The following is a 20,219-nucleotide window of genomic DNA, read 5'->3' on the forward strand; positions in this document are numbered from 1 at the left end:
GATAATATGTAGAGGTGTATCCCCTCCTGATAGTGACTTGCAGCTATGGGTGGCTGTGAGTGAGTGTCCTGGGACCTGAGGGCTCCCTTGGATAGACTGCAGTCTTTCCATACTCAATGTCATACCAATCTGATGAGTAAGTGGATGGATGGATGGATGGATGGATGGATGGATGGATGGATGGATGGATGGATGAATGGGTGGATGGATAGATGGATTGATGGATAGATGGATAGACTGGTGGATGGATGCATCTGCATCTAGTATGAACTTATTTACACCTGGATCAGCATTTGTGACCTGCCTACTATATACCAGACACTCTTCTAGAAAGTGGGAGGACAAAGCTGCAAACAGAGCAGCTGGCCCTCAGTACCCTGTGCTGCCCTCACACTCCAGCAGGGAGACTAAACACGACTACTCTCCACAGGTCAGAAGAGAGATGATATGTGAAAACTAGGAGTGAAAAAAAGAAAATAAAGATCCTGGGGAGAGAGAAGGGCTGTGCTAGTCCTCATGGACAGGATACAACTGAGCACACCTGCTTAGAGAAGAAGATAGGAGAGAGTGGGGGTGGGGACCGGGAGACGGATGGTACAGGCTGGAGGTGGCATCAGGCCTGTTGGGGTCAAGAAACAGTGAGGAGTGAGGTGGGGTGGGGGAGCAGGACCAAGTGAAACAGGGCAGGAAACTGAAACTCAGGCTCTTCCTCTGACTGGAGTGGAAACCATGGTGGATTGTGGAGGGGGAGGTCATGATCCTGAGAACTGGCACCTGCAGGTGAGTGGAGGGTCTGAGAGAAGCAGAGGGACAGCTCAGAAGGCTCTGACCTAGTGAACAGAGACACAGGGTCTGAAGGGGATGAGGCATGAGAGGAAGCCCAGTCATTAGAAGCAGGTGACTAGATATTGGCCACCAACAGTTGAAGTCAACACAGACTGATCCCCCTGGCTTCAGAGACTCACTTTTGGAGAAGCAATCACAGAGGCCAGACCACCCACCTTTTGCACTCCATAAGGAATTTTGGTCCATACTCCCAGAGTGGTAAAAATAGGGGAGCTTCCATCTTGGATGGAGCTGGAAGGAATTATGTTAAGTGAGCTAAGTCAGAAAGATAAAGATGAGTATGGGATGATCCCACTCATAAACAGAAGTTGAGAAAGAAGAACAGAAAAGGAAACTCAAAGCAGGATTTGACTGAATCTGGAGTAGGGCACCAAGTTAAAAACCCTGAGGTGAGTGTGAGGGTGGATGTTTGGCTTCCCGGGGCGCGGGGGTGGGGGGGGGAATGGGATGGGACATAGTCTTTTGGTGGTGGGAATGGTGTTTATGTACACTCCTATTAATTTGTAGTCATAAGAAAAGAAAATAATTTTAAAAAAAGAATAGGGGAGCTTCTGACGGAGGGGGGACCCACAACTCTGGTGGTGGGAATTGTACCTCTGTTATCTTACAATCTTGTTAATCATTAACAAATCACTAATAAAAAAAGGGGGTGAGGCCGGAGACCACAGAAGGCCATGGGCTGCAGGAGGAAGTGGCAGTCTTGCCTTTCTAGCTGTGATGCTGTATCTGTTACACTTAGCTGGCTCTCGGCTGGCAGGTGCTTAGTGCTGGCTCACAGAGCTCAGTTTTGGTTCCACACCAAGGACACAGAGGAGAGGAGCACATAGGGACAGGCCTCCCCCAGATGTCCAGAACAGGCCTTCTGGGTCATGTACCCTTAGCATGTGGGTTTTTCATACTGAGGACATTCAAGGAAGGCCTTCCAGCTTCAAAGTATTTTGTTTGTTTGTTTGTTTTTACCATTTCCTTAACTACATAGATGGACAAAGATTAGGTGCAAAGTCTAAATTTAGGGTCATATCCAGAAATAACCCCTTTTATCAGGAAACTTAGACATATGGCAGTCAAGCATCCAGTCACAGAGCTCAGGACCTAGGTATATGTGGGGAGGAGGGTGTTATGTAGAAAACTGAGAAATGCTACATATGTACCAACAACTGTATTTAACTCTCAACTGTCAACTGTTAATCTCCCCAGTAAAGGAAAAAAGTATCTGGGCAGAAACTCAAGGAGACTGTGTAGCAACACACTCCTGAGCTGCATGAAGGAGCACCTGGAGGAGGGGACTATGCACTTGGGGGCAGCACTTAGTCTTCTGACTGTGCAGTCTCCACGCACGCGTCTGATACACCTGTGTGTGGGTTGTGCAATCAAAATTCCATTTTATCTTCAAATCACTTAATGTATTGACTGAAGAGGCAAGAAGGGTCCATAAGGTTAAATACTATGGACAGAGGACAAGTGCTGGCAGATGTTAAAACACATTATAAAGCTACAGCAATTTAATAATCATTGGGCTGACCCAGAAATGCCAGGTCACTAGACTAGAGTGAACTGACCACACCTGAGCTGTGAGGGCTCACGGGACTTTGCTGTTCTTATGCTTCCGTATTTTCTTATTAATTTTTTTACAGCATTTAATCCTTTTTGGACTTCAATGCTTTAGGCTTTTAGGCCACCTTGAGAAATAGGCTCAGCTGGCACTGAGTCAATTTACCCACAAAGGCAAAGAAAACCCAGGGGGCTGGATGGTGGTGCACCTGGTTAAGCGCACATAGTATGAGTCTCCAGCTGCCCACCTGCAGGGGGTCCTCTTTACAATAAAAGAAGTGGGTTTGCAAGTGTCTTTCTCTTTCCCTCTCTATCTCCCCTTCCTTTCTCAATTTATCTCTGTCCTGCTCAATAAAATGGAAAAAATGGCCACCAGGAGCAGTGGATTCATAGTGCCAGCACTAAGCCCCAGTAATAACCCTAGAGACAAGAAAGAAAGAAAGAAAGAAAGAAAGAAAGAAAGAAAGAAAGAAAGAAAGAAAGAAAGAAAGAAAGAAGTAAAGAGGGTTGCAGCAGGTTAAGTGCATGTGGCACAAAACGCAAGGACCAGCATAAGGATCCCAGTTAGAGCCCCCGGCTCCCCACCTGCAGGGGAGTCACTTCACAGGCGGTGAAGCAGGTCTGCAGGTGTCTATCTTTCTCTCCCTCTCTCTGTCTTCCCCTCCTCTCTCCATTTCTCTCTGTCCTGTCCAGCAACAATAACGTCAATAACAACAATAATAGTACTACAACAATGATAAAAACAAGGGCAACAAAAAAGGAAAATAAATTAATTAAATTAAAAAAAAAGAAAGGAAGGGAGGAAAGAAGGAAGGAAGGAAGGAAGGCCCATGAGAGTGCAACTAGTAAAAAACAAAAAAACAAAAAAAAAACTGCAACTAGTTGTCTGGGGTGAACTGCCAAGTTTCTCTAAATCTCTGTCCCAGTCATGGGGCTGTCCCATGGCCTTTTTAAACAATTTTTTAAAATTATCTTTATATATTGGATAGAGACAGCCAGAAATTGAGAAGGTAGGGGAGATAAAGAGAAACACCTGCAGTACTGCTTCACCACTTGCAAAGATTTCCCCCTGCAGGGGGAACTGGGGGCTCGAACCTGGGTCCTTGAGCACTGTAATGTGCACTCAACCAGGTGTGCCACCATGTGGCCCTCCCATAGCCTTTTTATGCCATAGTGATGTCCTCCTATAATCTGTGACCCCAGGCCATGTGCCACCATTGCTTTGATGTGCTCCATCTGGAACCATCTCTCAGACTGGTGGAAGATGAGGTTAGACCCTGTCATCTTCTGCCCAGCACACAGTGGGGCCCAAGAGTAGGAGGTGCCCCAAGATGCTAGTCTGCAGGCCTGGGGACTGTTTAAGACAGCAAACACGTAGTCGCCAGGTAGCCACTGCATCCCCAGGCACTGGCAGGTTCTCAGCAACCCCTCACCCACTCAGGCTCTTGCTTTCTTTCTTCGCTGCCTCCTCCACACCCTGTGACATTGTTGTCTGTCTACCTGCCCCCACAGCCAGATGACTGATGACAGAGACATGAGCTTCATCACTGACATCTAGAGCTCTGGCCTGTATGGGTTCTGGGATGTGGCCTCCCCTCTGAGCTGTGGTATCCCTTTCCCCTGTGGGAAAGTCAGACCTGTGCAGTTCAGCTCCCATGGTGACCCTGAGCAGAGGCCAGAACATGCCAGCTTTGGGCTAGATCTGGGAACCTCTGTATATCTCTGTGCCCTACAGGATGAATGGACATTTAGATGGTTGGAGAGAAAACTTCTAAAGACCAGTCCTATTTTGTGGTCAGCACTCTCGTTTCAGTACCCATGTAGTCATTGGCTCCCAGCCACATCCTCTCACTTACTGTTCATGTTTGGGGTCTTCCTACCACAAAGGCAATGTGGAATCCTTGGGACAAAGTCCAAATAGGCCCAGAGCCCAAGATACTAGCTATCTGGTTCTTCACAGAAAATGTGTGTATGGCCCTGGTCCAGAAGGTCAAAAGATTCCATGTGGCACAAATCACAAGGACCGGCATAAGGACCCCGGTTCGAGCCCTCGGCTCCCCACCTGCAGGGGAATTGCTTCACAAGCGGTGAAGCAGGTCTGCAGGTGTCTATCTTTCCCCCTCTCTGTCTTCCCCTCCTCTCTCCATTTCTCTCTGTCCTATCTGACATCAACAACAACAATAATAACTACAACAATAAAACAACAAGGGCAACAAAAGGGAATAAATAAATGGAAAAAAAAGAAGATCAGAAGAGTGTGCTGGAAGTTGAGTTTGTAAAATTATTTTACTGGGGGCTTAATGATTTATGGTAGTTGTTGATATATGTTCTCATTCTCTCCATGGCAGGTATCTGCAGCACACTGTCACTCATTACTTGGGACCATTTCCACCATCACACACTAGAAGTCCACTGTCCTCTCTGGCCCTTCCATCACCTTTCCCCCCAGAATCCTTCTCTCTGTCACAGTAAGTTGTTTTCACATATATATATAATTATATTGATAATCGATTTTTTTTATTATTGGCTAAAGACAGAAATTAAGAGGAGAGAGGTAGATAGAGAGAAAGAGACAGAAAGACAACTGCAGTCCTGCTTCACCACTTGTGAAGCTTACCCGTGCAGGTGGGGACCAGGGGCTTGAATCTGGGTCCTTGTGGACTGTAATATGTGCGCTTAAATGGGTATGCCACCGCTTGGCCCTCAGCAAGTTGTTTTCTACAGGGAAAGACTGATAGGGGACTAAGTCTAGGCCTGGAAGTTGGGCCAGAAGACCTGACCTCTCAGAACTGGTGGACCCAAAGAGTTGGACTAGATTCTCACCGTGATTCCACAGCAGGACAAATAGCTCCAGGGGGGCTGCATAATAAGAGAGGATGGAGAGGGGCTGTGCTCCCCCCTTGCTGCCCCACCCTCTTTCTAAGCTATTTCAAAGGCAGCACAACCCTCCTCCCCAGCCCCACTGACGTGATCTCGTTGTTGATGTCAGTGATGTCTACCCGGTCCAGGAACCAGCCTGGTCTGTTGCCTGAGTTGTCATGGCGAATCCGAATCTTGGTCAGGGCCCCCAGGTCGATGGCATAGATGGTGAAGGTGTCTGTCTGGGAAGAGCCCAGGGAACACTCAGGTGGCACCCCCTCTGCACCTGGCCACCAGCATCACCCCCTCCCTGCCCTAGCACCTGGGTAGGCAGAGGGTGGTCATAAAGCCCAAAAGCCCACGCTCAGCCCCACAGAGTCTGCTATGGATGCCTCTTAGCCTTGCTCTTGTGGGCTTCCTGGCACTGCCCCCACTTGGCCTTGCTTATCACCCCCCAGTAAGGAGGGGTCCTTTGATGCCAGCCAGTTGAGCCAAATAAAGTCTACTGGACACAGTAGATGCAGTGTTGTTGGGGCTTCCATGGAAATTACCAGAAGGTTCCACACCCTTCCACAGATGCCACCCAGCCATCCCAGGGCCAGAGCCTGCACTCTACCTGGCCCTGTTCAAACTTGTTGGATTTATCCGATTTCTTCAGGGGCCGCTCCCCCGTGTCCCCGTACTCCTCGCCATAGATGGTGAGGTAGACATTGGCATCCGTCCCAGCCTTGGGCACGTTCCCTGTGATCACCTGGACCTCATAGGTGTTGGCTGGGGACACAGAATAACATGGAATTGAGGGCCTCTGGGGCTAAGCCCAACTGCAGAGAAGAAGGTACCTATAGTTCTGTCTACCTCTGCTCGAACCTGGTGCAGTGCCTGTCCCTCCACCCTCCCCCCTCCCCCAGACTGTCCTTTATCATGAAGCCCTGAGTCTTGGGAGACCAGGCCAGAACAAGCCCAGACAGGCAGGGGTATGTCCACTGGGTCATACCTCTGACATGTCAAGAGAGAGCTGTTTGGGAACCAGGATGAGTCCTCAGGGACCTCCATGTGGGAGGAGAGCTGGGCACCTGCCCCCTCACTGGCTCTATGGACAGGTCTGCCCCTCCTCAGCCTTACATTCAGGCCCCGTACGGCCAGCCGGCACCAGCTCCACGACAAGCTCATTGTCCTCCTTGCCCCGTGCCAGCCAGCGGTGGACATCGAACTTGTACACCTCAATCCCCTCCTGCATGCCCGGCCCAAACTCCTCCTCTTCCTCCTCCTCCACCTCCTCCTCCTCTTCTTCCTCTGATGACGACTCCTCCTCCGAGGACTCCTCCTCCTCCCCCTCCTCCTCCTCCTCATCGCTGCCCTTCTTCTGTTTCTTCTTCTTCCTCTGCAGCTTGGCCTTCAGCCGCTCCTTCCTGAGCAGCTGTCGCAGCTTGTCCTTCTCCTTCTTCCTGCGGGCCTCCTCCTCAGGCGTGAGGTCCTCCTCCCGCACCACCAGCTGCCGCAGCCACAGGGTGTCCACAAACCAGCCGGGGCTCAAGCCCTCGCCTGTGTGCCCCAGCCGGACCTTGAAGATCTCGCCCACGTCCTCCGCCTCTAGCTGTGTGATGCAGGGGAGAGTGACTACTGGGGCCCGGCTCCTTCCTCACTCCTGCTCACTCTACCAGTGACTGGTAGGGCCCAGCTCCTGCCCCATGCTGGGAGACTGCCCAGTCTGGGTGTGGACTCAGCTTGCTGAGACCCAGGGCCTTCACACTCAGTGTCTGCTGTGCCCCCTCTCTCCCAGCACAACTTTCTGTGCAGGACACATTGAGCACCCCAGGTGAATGTGAAAGTCGGCAGACACTCATGCACATACACCCACACTCATGTGCAATAGCAAACACATGCCCCCCAGCGGGTCATACTTCCAGCCATACTCCTCTCTCACCAGCAGGAATCTCACAATTGAATCTCCTTTCTTCCTATGTTCAAAGCAAAGTGTGGTGGACTAGAATACTGGGAACAGATACAAAACCCTAAATTCCCTACATTCTGCAGGGGGAGTGTGGCCCTGTCCTCAGACCATGGACTCCAAAGCATGAGGCCTCATCCTGGGTTTTTGGAACTAGACTCCTCTGCCAGGCAGCCCTCATGGGAGAGTCTTGCCTCACTAAGCATACCCACGACACAGCTACTGGAAGCTGGGCTTGAACAGATTCCCTTGAAGACCAGGCTGCGCCTGTCTTTGATGTTCCCTGGGAGAGTCTAACCAGAAGTCACAGCCACTGCTCAGGTCTCATCTCCTCAATTCCCGGTGGCCCCCATGCCCTCGTGGGCACCCTATGCCCACACACCTGGAAAGTGTCCTTGGATGCCCGATCAAACACTCTGGAGCGGCTGGAAAGGAAGAGCACTTCTGTCTTGCCTTCCTCACCGTAGATCTGCATGAAGACTCGGGCACTGGTGCCTGCGCCCCCCACGTCCCCTGTCCAGACCTCAACCTCATAGTGGACCACTGGTAGGACACATGGGAGAAATGGGACACTCAGTGGCACTGGCAATGGCGAGGCGAGTAAGAACACCCCTAGAACCCACAGCACTGTCTAGGGCCCTCCAGGTGTTATGTCACCAGCATCATGAGCAAGTCCTACCATGCCCATTCTGCAGGTGGACAAGCTGAACCTTAGAGAAAGCGAGTAGGTGGTAGAAATGGCAGCCCAGGGCCGAGAGGTGATGCACCTGGTTACGTACACATAGTACTAAGAGCAAGGACACGTGCAAGGATCTAGGTTTGAGCCCCCAGGCCCCCACCAGCACGGGGGACATTTCACAAGTGGTGAAGCAGGTCTGCAGGTGTCTCTATTTCTCTCCCTCTGTATCTCCCCGTCCCCTCTCAACTTCTCTCTTTCCTGTCCAATATTAATGGACAAAATGGCTTCCAGGATCAGTGGGCCAGGTGGTAGTACACCTGGTTGAGTGCACATTATAATATGCAATGACTCAGGTTCAAGCCCCCAGTCCTCACCTGCAGGGGGGAAACTTTATGAGTGATGAAGCAGGGCTGCACGCATCTCTCTCTCTCTCTCTCTCTCTCTCTCACCCCTACCCTCTCAATGTCTGGCTATCTCTAACCAATAAATAAGTAAAGATAAAAAAAAACTTCTTCAAAGAAAGAGAAAGAGATGCCTTGTAATATGTGCACTCAACCAGGTGTGCCACCACCTGCCCCCTTGTGTCTCTCTATCTCCCCTCTCCTTTCAGTTTCTGGGTAATTTTTTAAATATTTAAAGGAGTGGCCTCCATCTTACAGCAATCCTTTTCACACAGCATTGCTACATGTGAGCATCACTGGGGAGCACTTCCCAATGAGGACTCAAATGTCTCCTGTACTTTTTATTTCTTCATGTTTCTAAGTACAATACAATCACTAAGCACAGGTGTGTGGCACAGCCCTCTGGGCCTCTAGAAAAGAAAACGCACAGGTGACAAGACACAGTTCTGGAAGAGAGAGGTGAGACCACACTGGGGTTCTGGAAGAGAGGGGTGAGACCACACAGTGATTCTGGAAGAGAGAGGTGAGATCACACTGGGATTCTGGAAGAGAGAAGTGAGACCACACTGGGGTTCTGGAAGAGAGGGGTGAGACCACACGGGGATTCTGGAAGAGAGGGGTGAGACCACACTGGGATTCTGGAAGAGAGAGGTGAGACCACACGGGGATTCTGGAAGAGAGAGGTGAGACCACACTGGGGTTCTGGAAGAGAGAGGTAAGACCACACGGGGATTCTGGAAGGGAGAGGTGAGATCACACGGGGATTCTGGAAGAGAGAAGTGAGACCACACAGGGTTCTGGAAGAGAGAGGTGAGACCACACGGGGTTCTTCCTCAGGGAAGCTGGCCACAGAATCTCATCTTGGCTGTTGCCCTCAGGGTAGCAGTGTAAATGCAGGGGTCACACATGCCACACTCTCTGGGTCAGGTCTTGGCCTCACTGTCTTCCTGACTTCCTTAATTGCTGTTTTTATCCCAGAAAAAAATTACTCATCCATCAAGTCTTCCATTTCCTCAGCTGTAAACTGGGACCTTGTTCCCCACTCAGAACTGTGGACCAGGGGCAACTGGCACACCGCACCAGCTCTGCCCCCTTCCTCCCCCTCCCCCACCACCAAGAGCAGACCGTACACTTCTGGATCTCTACGACCTCACTGGGATACAGCTCCACCTCCAAGCGCCCATCAGCCTGGTTCTTGTCCAGCCAGCGGTTGGCAGGGAAGGTGTACTGCTTGCCTTGGCGGGGCACGCGGATCTGGACACTGCCCAGGAACCAGCCAGCTTGCATGCCAGTGCTGTCATGTCCAATAACCAGCCGGCTGATCTGGAAGGGTCAAGGTGGGTGAGTGGGAGCAGGGGCATAGTAGCATCCCTGCCCCACCCCAACCTTCGGAAGCACCGGTGCACAGCAACCCAGTCCAGGGTCCCTCTTTCCCACAAGGCTCCCTGTCACGTCTACCACCACCCAGCTGATGGCATCTCCTCCTGCCTGAAGCTTCTGTTCTTCATCTCTAACCTACCTCTCCATCCAGGGAGATTGTGAGGAGTGCAGGGTTGGGGGAAGACCATGGGTAGTGTGAACCCAGAGAGCTTCAGGACCTACTCAATCATATTTGGAAGTGGCTGCATAGGGCAACAAAAATTCAAAATGTCAGCCCTCAGCATCTGGCAGCCCTGTTACTGACTTGACTTGGTTTGGCTGGAAATAGGCTCTGGTCCAGATGTCAATGGTGAATGAGTAGCTAAGAAAGTTGTGGTAGGTATACATAATGGAATACTACTCAGGTGTTAAGAATTATGAGGTCATCTCCTTTCCTTCATTTAAGATGGAATTTGACAGTGTCATGTCAAATGAAATCAGCCAAAAAGAAAAGCACCTTCCTACCCTAGAGAGACTCTGGAAGCTAAACCTCTGTTCATACCTCTGTGATTGTTCTAGGTCACAGCCAGGAAACAATACCTCATGAACATTCCCTTCAAGATGGCTTCACCCATGTGTGTCTGCATGTGTGCATGTGTGTGCACACATATGCATGGTCCAGAGGGTTGCTGAGGTGATGGCATAGTCTTGGGAAAGAGACTTACAGTCCCAATATTCAGGGTCTCCAGAGTGAATTCGTCCACCCGACCACGTTCAAAGTAGTCCTTCAGGTTATTGTCAGAGACAAGCAGGACCTGCTTGATGGTGTCTGATTTTTCCCCATAAAGCTTGATGTAGACACGAGAGTCAGTGCTGGCTCCAGAGACGTCACCTGTCTTCAGGCTGATGTGATAGCGGTAGTCTGAGGAAAGCAGATGGGAGGCATTAAGGGAGGGGACAGAGTCATTGCAGGGTGAGCAAGGAGGGACAGAGGGTGGAAGTGGGGGGGCACAGCTAGGGGTGAGACACTAGTTCCAGGGAAAAGTTTCTTTTCAATTTTGTCCAACACTCGTGATCAAATGAGAACATTTGACATGTTACCAGTAAGAAAGGCTGCCAGGGTACCCAGGGGCATGGCTGTGGAGTAAGGATGGACAGCTGGACTCTCCCACAAAACAACAAATATCTACAGCTACTGATCTTAACAAACCTCACCAACTACAACTAAGACATCTGCAGAAGCACCACCTTTCAGCCACCAAGTTTCAGACACTATGATTCCATCCTGACTGCCCTGGACAGATGAGCTCACCAATGTGTCCCAGAGCCTCACCTCTCCAGAGCCCTACCCCACTAGGGAAAGATAGAAACAGGCTGGGGATGTGGATCCACCTGCCAACATCCATGTCCAGTGGAGAAGCAGTTACAGAAGACAGAACTCCCACATTCTATACCCCATAAATAATTTTGGTCCATACTCCCAGAAGGATAAAGAATAGGGAAACTTCCAATGGAGGGAATGGGACATAGAACTCTCTGGTGGTGGGAACTGTATGGAATTACAGCCCTATTACAATTATACCCATTACAAGCTTGTAAATCATTATTAAATCACTCATTTTAAAAAAAAGGGGGGGAGACTGCCAGACATTTAAAAATAATGTCCTCACTGTAAAGAACCTTCCAGATGTGCTTACTTTCATACAGAGGTCCTAGATTTCAGGGGTCCACAGTGCCAGCTAGTGGGACTGCCCTGGTTTCTCTTATTGACAGAGGCCCATGTGCAGCAGGGGTTGCTCACCCAAGGTCACTATGAGATCCATACACAGTTCAGAAAGGAGGTGTCCAGACCCTTCCTGCAGCCTCCATGAAGTGAGACAAGGTATGCATGCTTTCTCTAGGAACCGTCTGTGCAACCTGGGCAGGGCACCTGGCTGACCAAGAACACACCTACGCCTGGTGGTCAGGACAACTTACTCTTCAGGGTTGCATTGCTGTCACTGGGCAATAGCTCTCGGACCAACTGCCCGTCATCCTTGTCCTTGTCCAGCCACCTGTGGGCAGACAAGGGGAGGCAAGTTCTTCAGGTGGGGCAGGTGGGCAACTAATCATCACCATTCTCACAGACTCCCCCAAATCACAGATTTCCCCCAAAGAAAATGCCTTTAGGAGAGCTCAGGTCAAAGAATTCCAACCCTGCTGGAAAGAGAGGGCTGCCCTGCCATGAGAAGTGACATTTAACGGAAAGAAGGACCAGGATTAACCAGGGAAAGACAGAACATTCCAGAGAGAAGAGCACATGCTGGGAGGAGTCAATTGAAGCCCGTGGTCAAGGGAAGAGGGCATGGAGAAGTGACATCATGACATGGCACAGGACCTTCACCATCGTGGTAAAAACTGGGTCCCCAATTATTATGATCACTTGTGCCACTGTCATTGTCAGAAACAACCACTTCTCTTCCTACATGGCTACTATGTGCATGTCTCTGTGCTGAGGACTCAGGGGCAGAGAATGACAAAGAAGATACAGTGAGATGAACAGATACAGCCCAGCCCATAGACAAACCCCAGTCTGCTTATGATGACAGAATGGGGGCTGGGGAAGTGACTCAGTGGCAGAGCACCTGCCTTGCATGTGTGAGAGCCTGGGTTTGATCCTGGAACAAAGAGACAAGACTATCAAGGGATGAAGACAAGACAGGGGATGTTGGACCAAAATGATCACAATATAAAGTTTAAAAAAGGAGACTCTAAGTGGGTCTTCCAGGGTGAATGATATTTGCCTAAAAGGGGAGGCTGGGCCTATACCCTGTGTAGTTGGAGTTTGACAACTGTGACTGCTCAGGGCTGAATTGGGCCACATTTCTAGCTCCCTGCTGGTTACCTACCTTGGAAAAGATATGACCCACGGTGGGAAAAACACAGGGCCCACCATGGGAAAGACACAGAACTCATCATAGGAAAGACCCTGGACCCACTGTGGGAAAGATATTAGACAGATTCAACCCAAAAAAGCACCTTTCCCACTGGGCATGAAGACAAAACCCGAGAAGTCAAACAATCACACAGGCGTCCCTGGTACACAGAATGGTCTGAGATACTAGGTGATGTGAGAGGCGCCCTGTGTGTGGTCCAGGTACTTGCGTGTCACCCCTTTATCTATTTCTTTGCATCTCTCCCTGCCCTACGCAGAGCCCTGTGAGGAAGCAGATGCAGGAACGCTGGATTCAAAGGGCACTCAGACAGCACCTCCTCCTCTTCCTCCAGACCCAGCACAGAGCTCTGGCCTCCCTACACCCTGTTCTCCACCAAGCAGCACCCTCCCCAGGTCAAGGCAGGCAGTGTGCTGGTACTCCCCACCCTCGTCCATGCCCTCCCTCTGCAAACGCAAGCTCTGACATTCCCCTGGGACCGTGCTGTCACTTGTCTGTTAGCTGACACAGAAAGCACAGGTGTCAAGCTCCCCCAGGGCTGCGGTGCTGAGGGTCTAGAGCCTCAATGAATGCTAGCTATTCTAAGACAGGTAAGTAAGAGTGGATTCTTGGCATTGAGGAGTGTGGGCATTAGATTTGGGAGCAGGCACTGTTGGCTAGAACCCCTCAAACCATCCTGCTGGGAGGCTCTGTCTCTCTGTCTCTCCTGCTGAGGAGGCTCTAACATGCCCTTCAGGGAGGGAGCCCACAGAGGTGAGGCTGGCATGAGCTCCTGCCCTGCTGTCCTCAGGGAGGGTGGACAGTGACGTTCCCAGCAGCTCTCTCTACGCTCCCTCCCCAGGTTCCCGCTGCACTGAAAGGAAACCATGACTTGCCATTTCAGGCTCTGCCGAATTATGTGCAGGGTATTAATAGAGATCTCCAAATATAGCCACTTTCTTTCAGCTTCAAACACTTGAGGCCAACTTTGGGACCAAGATGCTGTTAAAGGGATAAGCCAGTCAGCTGGGGCCTTGTCACCCCTTCCCTTGGGTGCACACACACCTGCACTGCATGCCTGCTCTCAGTAACACCTCACCATTCCCTGGTCCTGACAGCAGCTGTGGGGAACCTGTTTGTCCTCCTCTCTTAGAAGTTAACAACTTCTCAGCTCAGGGCTGGTGTGGGGGGTGATGTGGGGGAGATGGGAGTGAGACGAGTCCTCACTTCCAGGTTCTTTAGAGTCCTCTCAGGGGGTCTCTGTGCAAATGGAAGGATGCCCTTCCTCTAAAATGCGTATATCAGTACTTGGGAGTGAGGAGAGCTCTGGGGTGTTTGGGGACATCTCAGTTCCCTTCTAGGGAACTGAGCCAGGGCTTAAACCAGGATCCTTGTGTGGGTCCTTGAGCTTAGTACTATGTGTGTTTAACTAGGTGCAATGTATATGTCAACCAGGTGTGCCACCACCTAGCCTCCAGCATCCTATCCAAGTGAGCTATTTTGCTGGCCCTGAATTTACTTTTTAAGGGATTAAAAAGTCTCCTGAAGTAGTAGAACCACACAGGTGTAAAACTGTCACACACACTCACACATACACACTCACACACACTGACACATATACACACACAGACACACACAGACACACACAGACACACAGACACACACACACACACACACACACACACCCGGGCTATGCTGCAATCAGATTCCTCTATAAAATCTAGTCACATAGCACAGGACCCCTGTGTTGCTGTGTCACCTTTGGGTGACTGGGACTTAGAGATACATCTGGTCAGCATCAGCAGAAGCCTCCCTCCCCAGTCCCACCTGGCTCCCTCCCGACTGTGAAGATGCTCCCACTGGTGAAGACACAGGCCCACACAGTACCTGAGACATGGGAACTCCATGTTGTCACTCTCGGGCTGACCCTCCTCTCTCACCAGCACCCGTGCCAGGAACCAGCCACTGCCCCCACCTTTGCCATCATGGCGGATTCGAACCCGCCTCACCTTCCGCATGGTGACCGACTCAATGGTGAACTCGTCAGCCTGGGGGTGAGGAACTGACTGTCAGACAAGGGCAGTGGGGGGCGGCCCACAGCTCTCAGCAGCAAGATAATTCTCTTGCCCACAGTGGGCCTCTCTGATACTGAGACCCTGGACCCGCTGCCAGCCCTTCTAGAGCAGAGGGACAGGGCAGGGCTAGGACAACAGGGCAAGGTGGACATCTCTGCCACTCACATCAACTTACATTGCCCTTCTCAAACAGGTCAGTGTTATTCCTGCAGTTGTAGAGCAGCCGCTCCCCCGTGTCCCCCACGTCACCATAAAGACAAAGGTAGACATTGGCATCCGTCCCGGCACCTTCAAGCTCCCCTGTGCACACGGTCACTCGGTACCGGGCCACTGTAGGCAGGCAGAGAGCAAACCATCACTGACTGGCAACACCGCCCTGCCCCCAACACTGGTCCTGCTGCTGTGAGCTCACCTCCCCAGCTTTACCTGAACTCCCCTGTCCCTCCTCAGCTCTCACCTGGACTCACCTGCCCCTCTTCAGCTCTCATCTGGACTCCCCTGCCACTCCTCAGCTCTCACCTGGACTCCCCTCCTCCTCCCCAACTCACACCTGGACTCACCTGCCCATCTTCAGCTCTCACCTGGACTCCCCTCTTCCTTCCCAGCTCTTACCTGGACTCACCTGCCCCTCCCCAGCTCTCACCTGGATTCACCTGCCCCTCCCCAGCTCTCACCTGGACTCACCTGCCCCTCCCCAGATCTCATCTGGACTCCCCTGCCCCTCCTCAGCTCTCACCAGGACTCACCTGCCCCTCCTCAGCTCTCACCTGGACTCACCTGCCCCTCCTCAGCTCTCACCAGGACTCACCTGCCCCTCCCCAGCTCTCACCAGGACTCACCTGCCCCTCCTCAGCTCTCACCTGGACTCCCCTGCCCCTCCCCAGCTCTCACCTGGACTCACCTGTCCCTCCCAGCTCTCACCTGGACTCCCCTGCCCCTCCCCAGCTCTCACCTGGACTCACCTGCCCCTCCTCAGCTCTCACCTGGACTCACCTGCCCCTCCTCAGCTCTCACCTGGACTCACCTGCCCCTCCTCAGCTCTCACCTGGACTCCCCTCCTCCTCCTCAGCTCTCACCTGGATTCATTTGCCCCTCCCCAGTTCTCACCTGGACTCCTCCCCGCCCAGCTCTCTTATTTATTGGATAGACACTGCCAGAAACTGAGAGGGAAGGGGCAGATAGAGAGACAGAGAGACAGAGAAACACCTGCAGACCTGCTTCACCACTCATGAAGCATTCCCCCTGCAAGTGGGGAGTGGGGGCTCAAACCCAGGGCTTTGTGCGTGGTGGTGTGTGCATTTAACCAGGTGTGCCACCACTGGGCCCCCTCTATCCTTGTTTTGTAAGGCTCACCTATGAGTGAGCTAGAAAATTGCTAGACAGATTCCCAGGCCCGGTCCAGACCTAAAAACTCAACACCTCTGCAGATGTGGCTCAGAAATGTGTGTTTTCCCAGCCCTCTGGCGAGAAAGTACTCTGAAGCAGAATTGAGGTTCCCAGCTTAACAGACCAGAGAGCTGTCCCCAGTGGTCAGTCAGAAAGCTACAGATACAGACCCCACAGAAGGAGCAGGGGTGATGGCAGCAGGGAAGTGGAAAGGGAGGAGCTGGCAATGAGAGGCCCCAACCCTAATGTCCCCAACTGTTCCTGCAGGTTCAGTTCTGGCACCCAGATGGCATGGGGCAGATAGCAGCAGGAGGGTCTCTGCCTTGGTGGCCACATGCTGCAGAACATCCCAGTCGGGGTGGAAACACATGTCCTTTAGCATAGTCATAGAAGGTGCTTGCTTTGTCTCCAAAGAGAATTTCACAGAGAGCCAGAAGGCAGGTATAGTCCCTGACCTGGGGGCAGGAGCTTTCCTGATGTCTCACTCGGCCTCTGTATTGGTGGTAAGCCTTTTTCTGTATCAAGCTACTTTAAGGACCTTAGAATTCAGATATCCTATAGTTACCTATGTTCATGAAAAATGAAGGCAAATCAGGGAACAAGAGATAGCTTACTGGGTAAGGCACCTTTCCTGCCATGCTGAAGGCCCAGGTTCAAGTCCCAGTATCTCAAAAGTAAGCCATAGTACCCAGGAAAGTCCCTTGTTGTGGTGTCTCTCTCTGTCTCTCCTAGAATGAAAAGTCAGCCTAAACTGGTAACATCATGCATGAGCAAGGCTCTAACCTCAAAAGAGAAGAAAGAGGAAAAAGGAGAATCATAACTCAGAAGATACACAATACTAAATCACAAACCTTGGCCAATTAGACTAGCGGACTGAGAAATTCCTTTCTAGATCCTGGCTGTTGGAGAAGCAGAACATCTACCAGGAGAAAGGCACAAGGCAGTCGGTGCCTGATAGAGTACAGACATCACTATGCACAAGGAACCAGGTTCAAGTCCTTGTTCCCCACCTGCAGGGGGGAAGCTTCACAACTGGTGAAGCAGTGCTGCAGGTCTCTCTCTCTCTCTATCTATCTATCTATCTATCTTCCCCTCCCCTCTGTCCCTATAAAAGTCACCAAGAGCAGTAGATTGTGCAGGCACCAAGCCCTCATGATAACCAAGGTGGCAATAAATAAAGAAGAAGGAAAGGAAGGAGGGAAGGAAGGAAAGAAAGAAGGAGAGGAGAAGAACAGAGGAGAGGAGAGGAGAGGAGAAGAGAGGAGGAGAGAGAAAAGAGGGGAACAAGAAAAAAAAAGGAGAGAAAGGAAAGACATTACTATGCTTTGCCAGCTCCGGTCCTGTAACTTGGAGATTTAGAGCTCTCTCTCTCCAGCTCCCTCAACATGGTGCTAGACTCCAGTTTCAAAGCTCAGTCCCTCTCTTATTAGTCTCAAAGTCCCTCTCTTATTAGTCTCAGTCCCTCTCTTATTAGTTCTCAAGGAACAGCCAAGTAGCAGTAAGAATCCAAGCCCAGGGAGTCCGACAGTAGCGCAGCGGGTTAAGCGCAGGTGGTGCAAAGCCCAAGGACCGGAATAAAGATCCCGATTCGAGCCCCCGGCTCCCCACATGTAGGGGAGTCGCTTCACAAGCCGTGAAGCAAGTCTGCAGGTGTCTTTCTCTCCCCCTCTCTGTTTTCCCTTCCCCTCTCCATTTCTCTCTGTCCTATCCAACAACGACAACAATAAGAATAACTACAACAATAAAACAAGGGCAACAAAAGGGAATAAATAAATAAATAAATAAATATTTTTTAAAAGTTTTAAAAAAATCCAAGCCCAGCCTTCCTGTGAGGAAACATCTCACACATAATTTGAAAAGGATAATTCCTTGATTCCAGGGAGACTGGAAAATGTCTGTCCAGTGTGGATTCTCAGTCCCACCTGAAAACACTAATCTTTCCAGTACCTCAACCCCCACAGTCTCCTGCCTTGGAAAGGGCTCCTGCAAGCCACCCCTCTTTTTGGGGGAAAGGGAGAGGGAGAGAGGGAATATGTGATGGAGGCCACAGCACCAAAGCTCCCTTCAGTGCCGTGAGGACTGGCTTTGGATCTGGGTTGTGCAGGAGGCAAAACAACACACCACCTGGGTGAGCTCTTTCCCTGCCCCAAGAGTGTCTGGAAACTTCCCGCCCACCTGGCACCCAGAGGGGCCCAGGATGCACAGCAGACAGGATGATGCTAAGCTCATGCAAGCCCAGCATCTGTCCTACAGCCTCCCCGGGCAGGAGGGGCAGGCCACTACTCACTGCCCATTATTCTCCGCACGGCTGGGCCCTCTGCTGTCATCTCTCGCACAATCTCCTGGTCATCCTCATTGGCATCCAGCCAGCGGTTACAGTTGAAATTGTACTTGTCTTTGGTCAGAGTGTTCATCAGGGTCATCTGGAATGAGGTCATGTGTGAACAGGTGTGTGTGTGTGTGTGTTGTGTGTGAGTGTATGTTTGAGTGTGAATTTGAGTGTGTGTATGTGTGTGTGTGAGAGAGATTGAGTGTGTGTGTGTGAGTTTGAGTGTGTATGTACCAGAGATGTGTGTCCATGTCTAGGGTTTCAGTCCTGTCCTCATCTCCTGAGGCCAAGACCACCCAAGAACAGACCTCTCTGGCCAGCAGAGAGATTTCTACTCTGGATTAACATCTATCCTTGAGTCCTAGAACCAGCACTTGCTTAGCAGCAAAGTGACTGGGGCAGAGTAATGCCTGGGAATTTTCTTCTCTTTTCTTTTTTGTTTATTTTGGATAGAGACAGAGAGGGAAGGGGGATATTGAGAGGGAGATAAAAACACTGGCAGCACTGTTTGACAGCTCATTAAGCTTACCTCTTAAAGTGGGGAGACCATGGGCTTGAACCCGGGTCTTTATGTGCTCAAAGGTATGCCACTACAAAACTCCTATCCCCCTCCACCACACACACACACACACACACACACACACACACACACACACACATTTTCTTGGTCTGTTTTGGAAGTTCCTCCTCTGGCAAGAAGTTCCTCATTCCTGTCTCAATGGGACCCTTCTCCTCCCCAGTTCCCTAGGGACAGATTCCTGGGGCAGGTTTATCAGGACAACCCTGGCTCCTCTTCCATCACCTCCCACACCCCAAGACGGTGTGGCTCACCCTTTCTAAATGCCATCCAGAGCCGGGACTCCGTCTATCATGCCATGCCCGAATCTTATAAAACCTGCCGAGATCAGGGAGCTCAATCTGCGGTGAGAAACAATGAGGTCTGAGCAGGCATAGTGGGTGGAGGTGAGCCCATCCTCACAGCTGAGCCCCTGCCAGGAGGCCACCCACTCTGGGCTATCTCTTCACCCACCTGGAGGGGTCTATCCCCATCCCCTCACATGCCACATTCTCCAGTGCCCCTTGCAGCCAGTGGCCCAAGAGGGCTAAACCCATGTAGAGCTGGGGTTCAGTCTAGGCTGGGGGTCCCCACCAGAATAATTGAGCCACAGTCAGAGTCAGAAGGCAAGGAAATGTTCCAGGCAATACGTCTGTAGCAAAATCCATATGGCAGTCCTGCAAATGAGCCCAGGCCTGCAGCTCTGGGTCCCTGCTGGGTGCTGAGACAGACAGGAAGATCAATACAGCAGCCAGGCCCTGGCCCCAGGGGCTCACAGTCTAGCCAGAAAGACAGATACTTAAAGATCACTGAGTAGAGTGTCAGGATATAGGCGCCAACGGGGTTCTGAGAAGAGGGCAGCAAATTATAAATCTTTCTGCCAAAAGGTCAGAGCAGACACTCTGTTGGCAAACTGAGCCCTGCTCCAGCTATGTCCATAAGGAAACTTGGCTGGGTTCTCTTTCAAAAATGCCTTCAGAGGCTTGCTGTCCTTGCATTTGTTCCCTGTCCTCTGAGCCAGTCCAGACTGGGCTGGAAAACACACTAATTCTACTCCTGATCTCTCTCCTCAGTGCCCCCACTACCCCAAGGCAGTAGGCTCTTGGAGACCATTCCACACCAGTTGTCATCCATGCTCTGGACCACCTGGCCTAGAGTCGGGCATGAGTGGCATCCCACTCACTGCAGCATCTGTCCTGGCAGGTGCCTGCTTTGTTTTGTCCTGTTGTGTCTGGAAACCTGACCCATACTCAGCTGGGCACCAGAAGCCCATGGGAAATACGTGTTGCCATGGAAATACGTTTTCTCCCCTCTGGCC

General features: G+C 51.3%; 1 protein-coding gene across 1 annotated transcript in view; it reads right to left on the reverse strand.

The window, feature by feature from the left end:
- LOXHD1 (lipoxygenase homology PLAT domains 1) overlaps positions 1-20,219 on the reverse strand; it is a 118,120-nt gene that overhangs the window by 63,596 nt on the left and 34,305 nt on the right. Inside the window, exons 7-18 of the mRNA XM_060172330.1 lie at positions 19,552-19,622; positions 19,177-19,263; positions 18,304-18,439; positions 14,806-14,960; positions 14,443-14,603; positions 11,621-11,697; positions 10,369-10,565; positions 9,415-9,607; positions 7,587-7,747; positions 6,379-6,850; positions 5,873-6,027; positions 5,365-5,498 (exon numbers count right to left, since the gene is read on the reverse strand). Coding sequence (XP_060028313.1) covers positions 5,365-5,498; positions 5,873-6,027; positions 6,379-6,850; positions 7,587-7,747; positions 9,415-9,607; positions 10,369-10,565; positions 11,621-11,697; positions 14,443-14,603; positions 14,806-14,960; positions 18,304-18,439; positions 19,177-19,263; positions 19,552-19,622 — 1,999 coding nt within the window. The remainder of the gene's footprint in view (positions 1-5,364; positions 5,499-5,872; positions 6,028-6,378; positions 6,851-7,586; positions 7,748-9,414; positions 9,608-10,368; positions 10,566-11,620; positions 11,698-14,442; positions 14,604-14,805; positions 14,961-18,303; positions 18,440-19,176; positions 19,264-19,551; positions 19,623-20,219) is intronic.

The sequence above is a fragment of the Erinaceus europaeus genome, chromosome 15, assembly GCF_950295315.1.
Source record: "Erinaceus europaeus chromosome 15, mEriEur2.1, whole genome shotgun sequence".
Taxonomy (NCBI): domain Eukaryota; kingdom Metazoa; phylum Chordata; class Mammalia; order Eulipotyphla; family Erinaceidae; genus Erinaceus; species Erinaceus europaeus.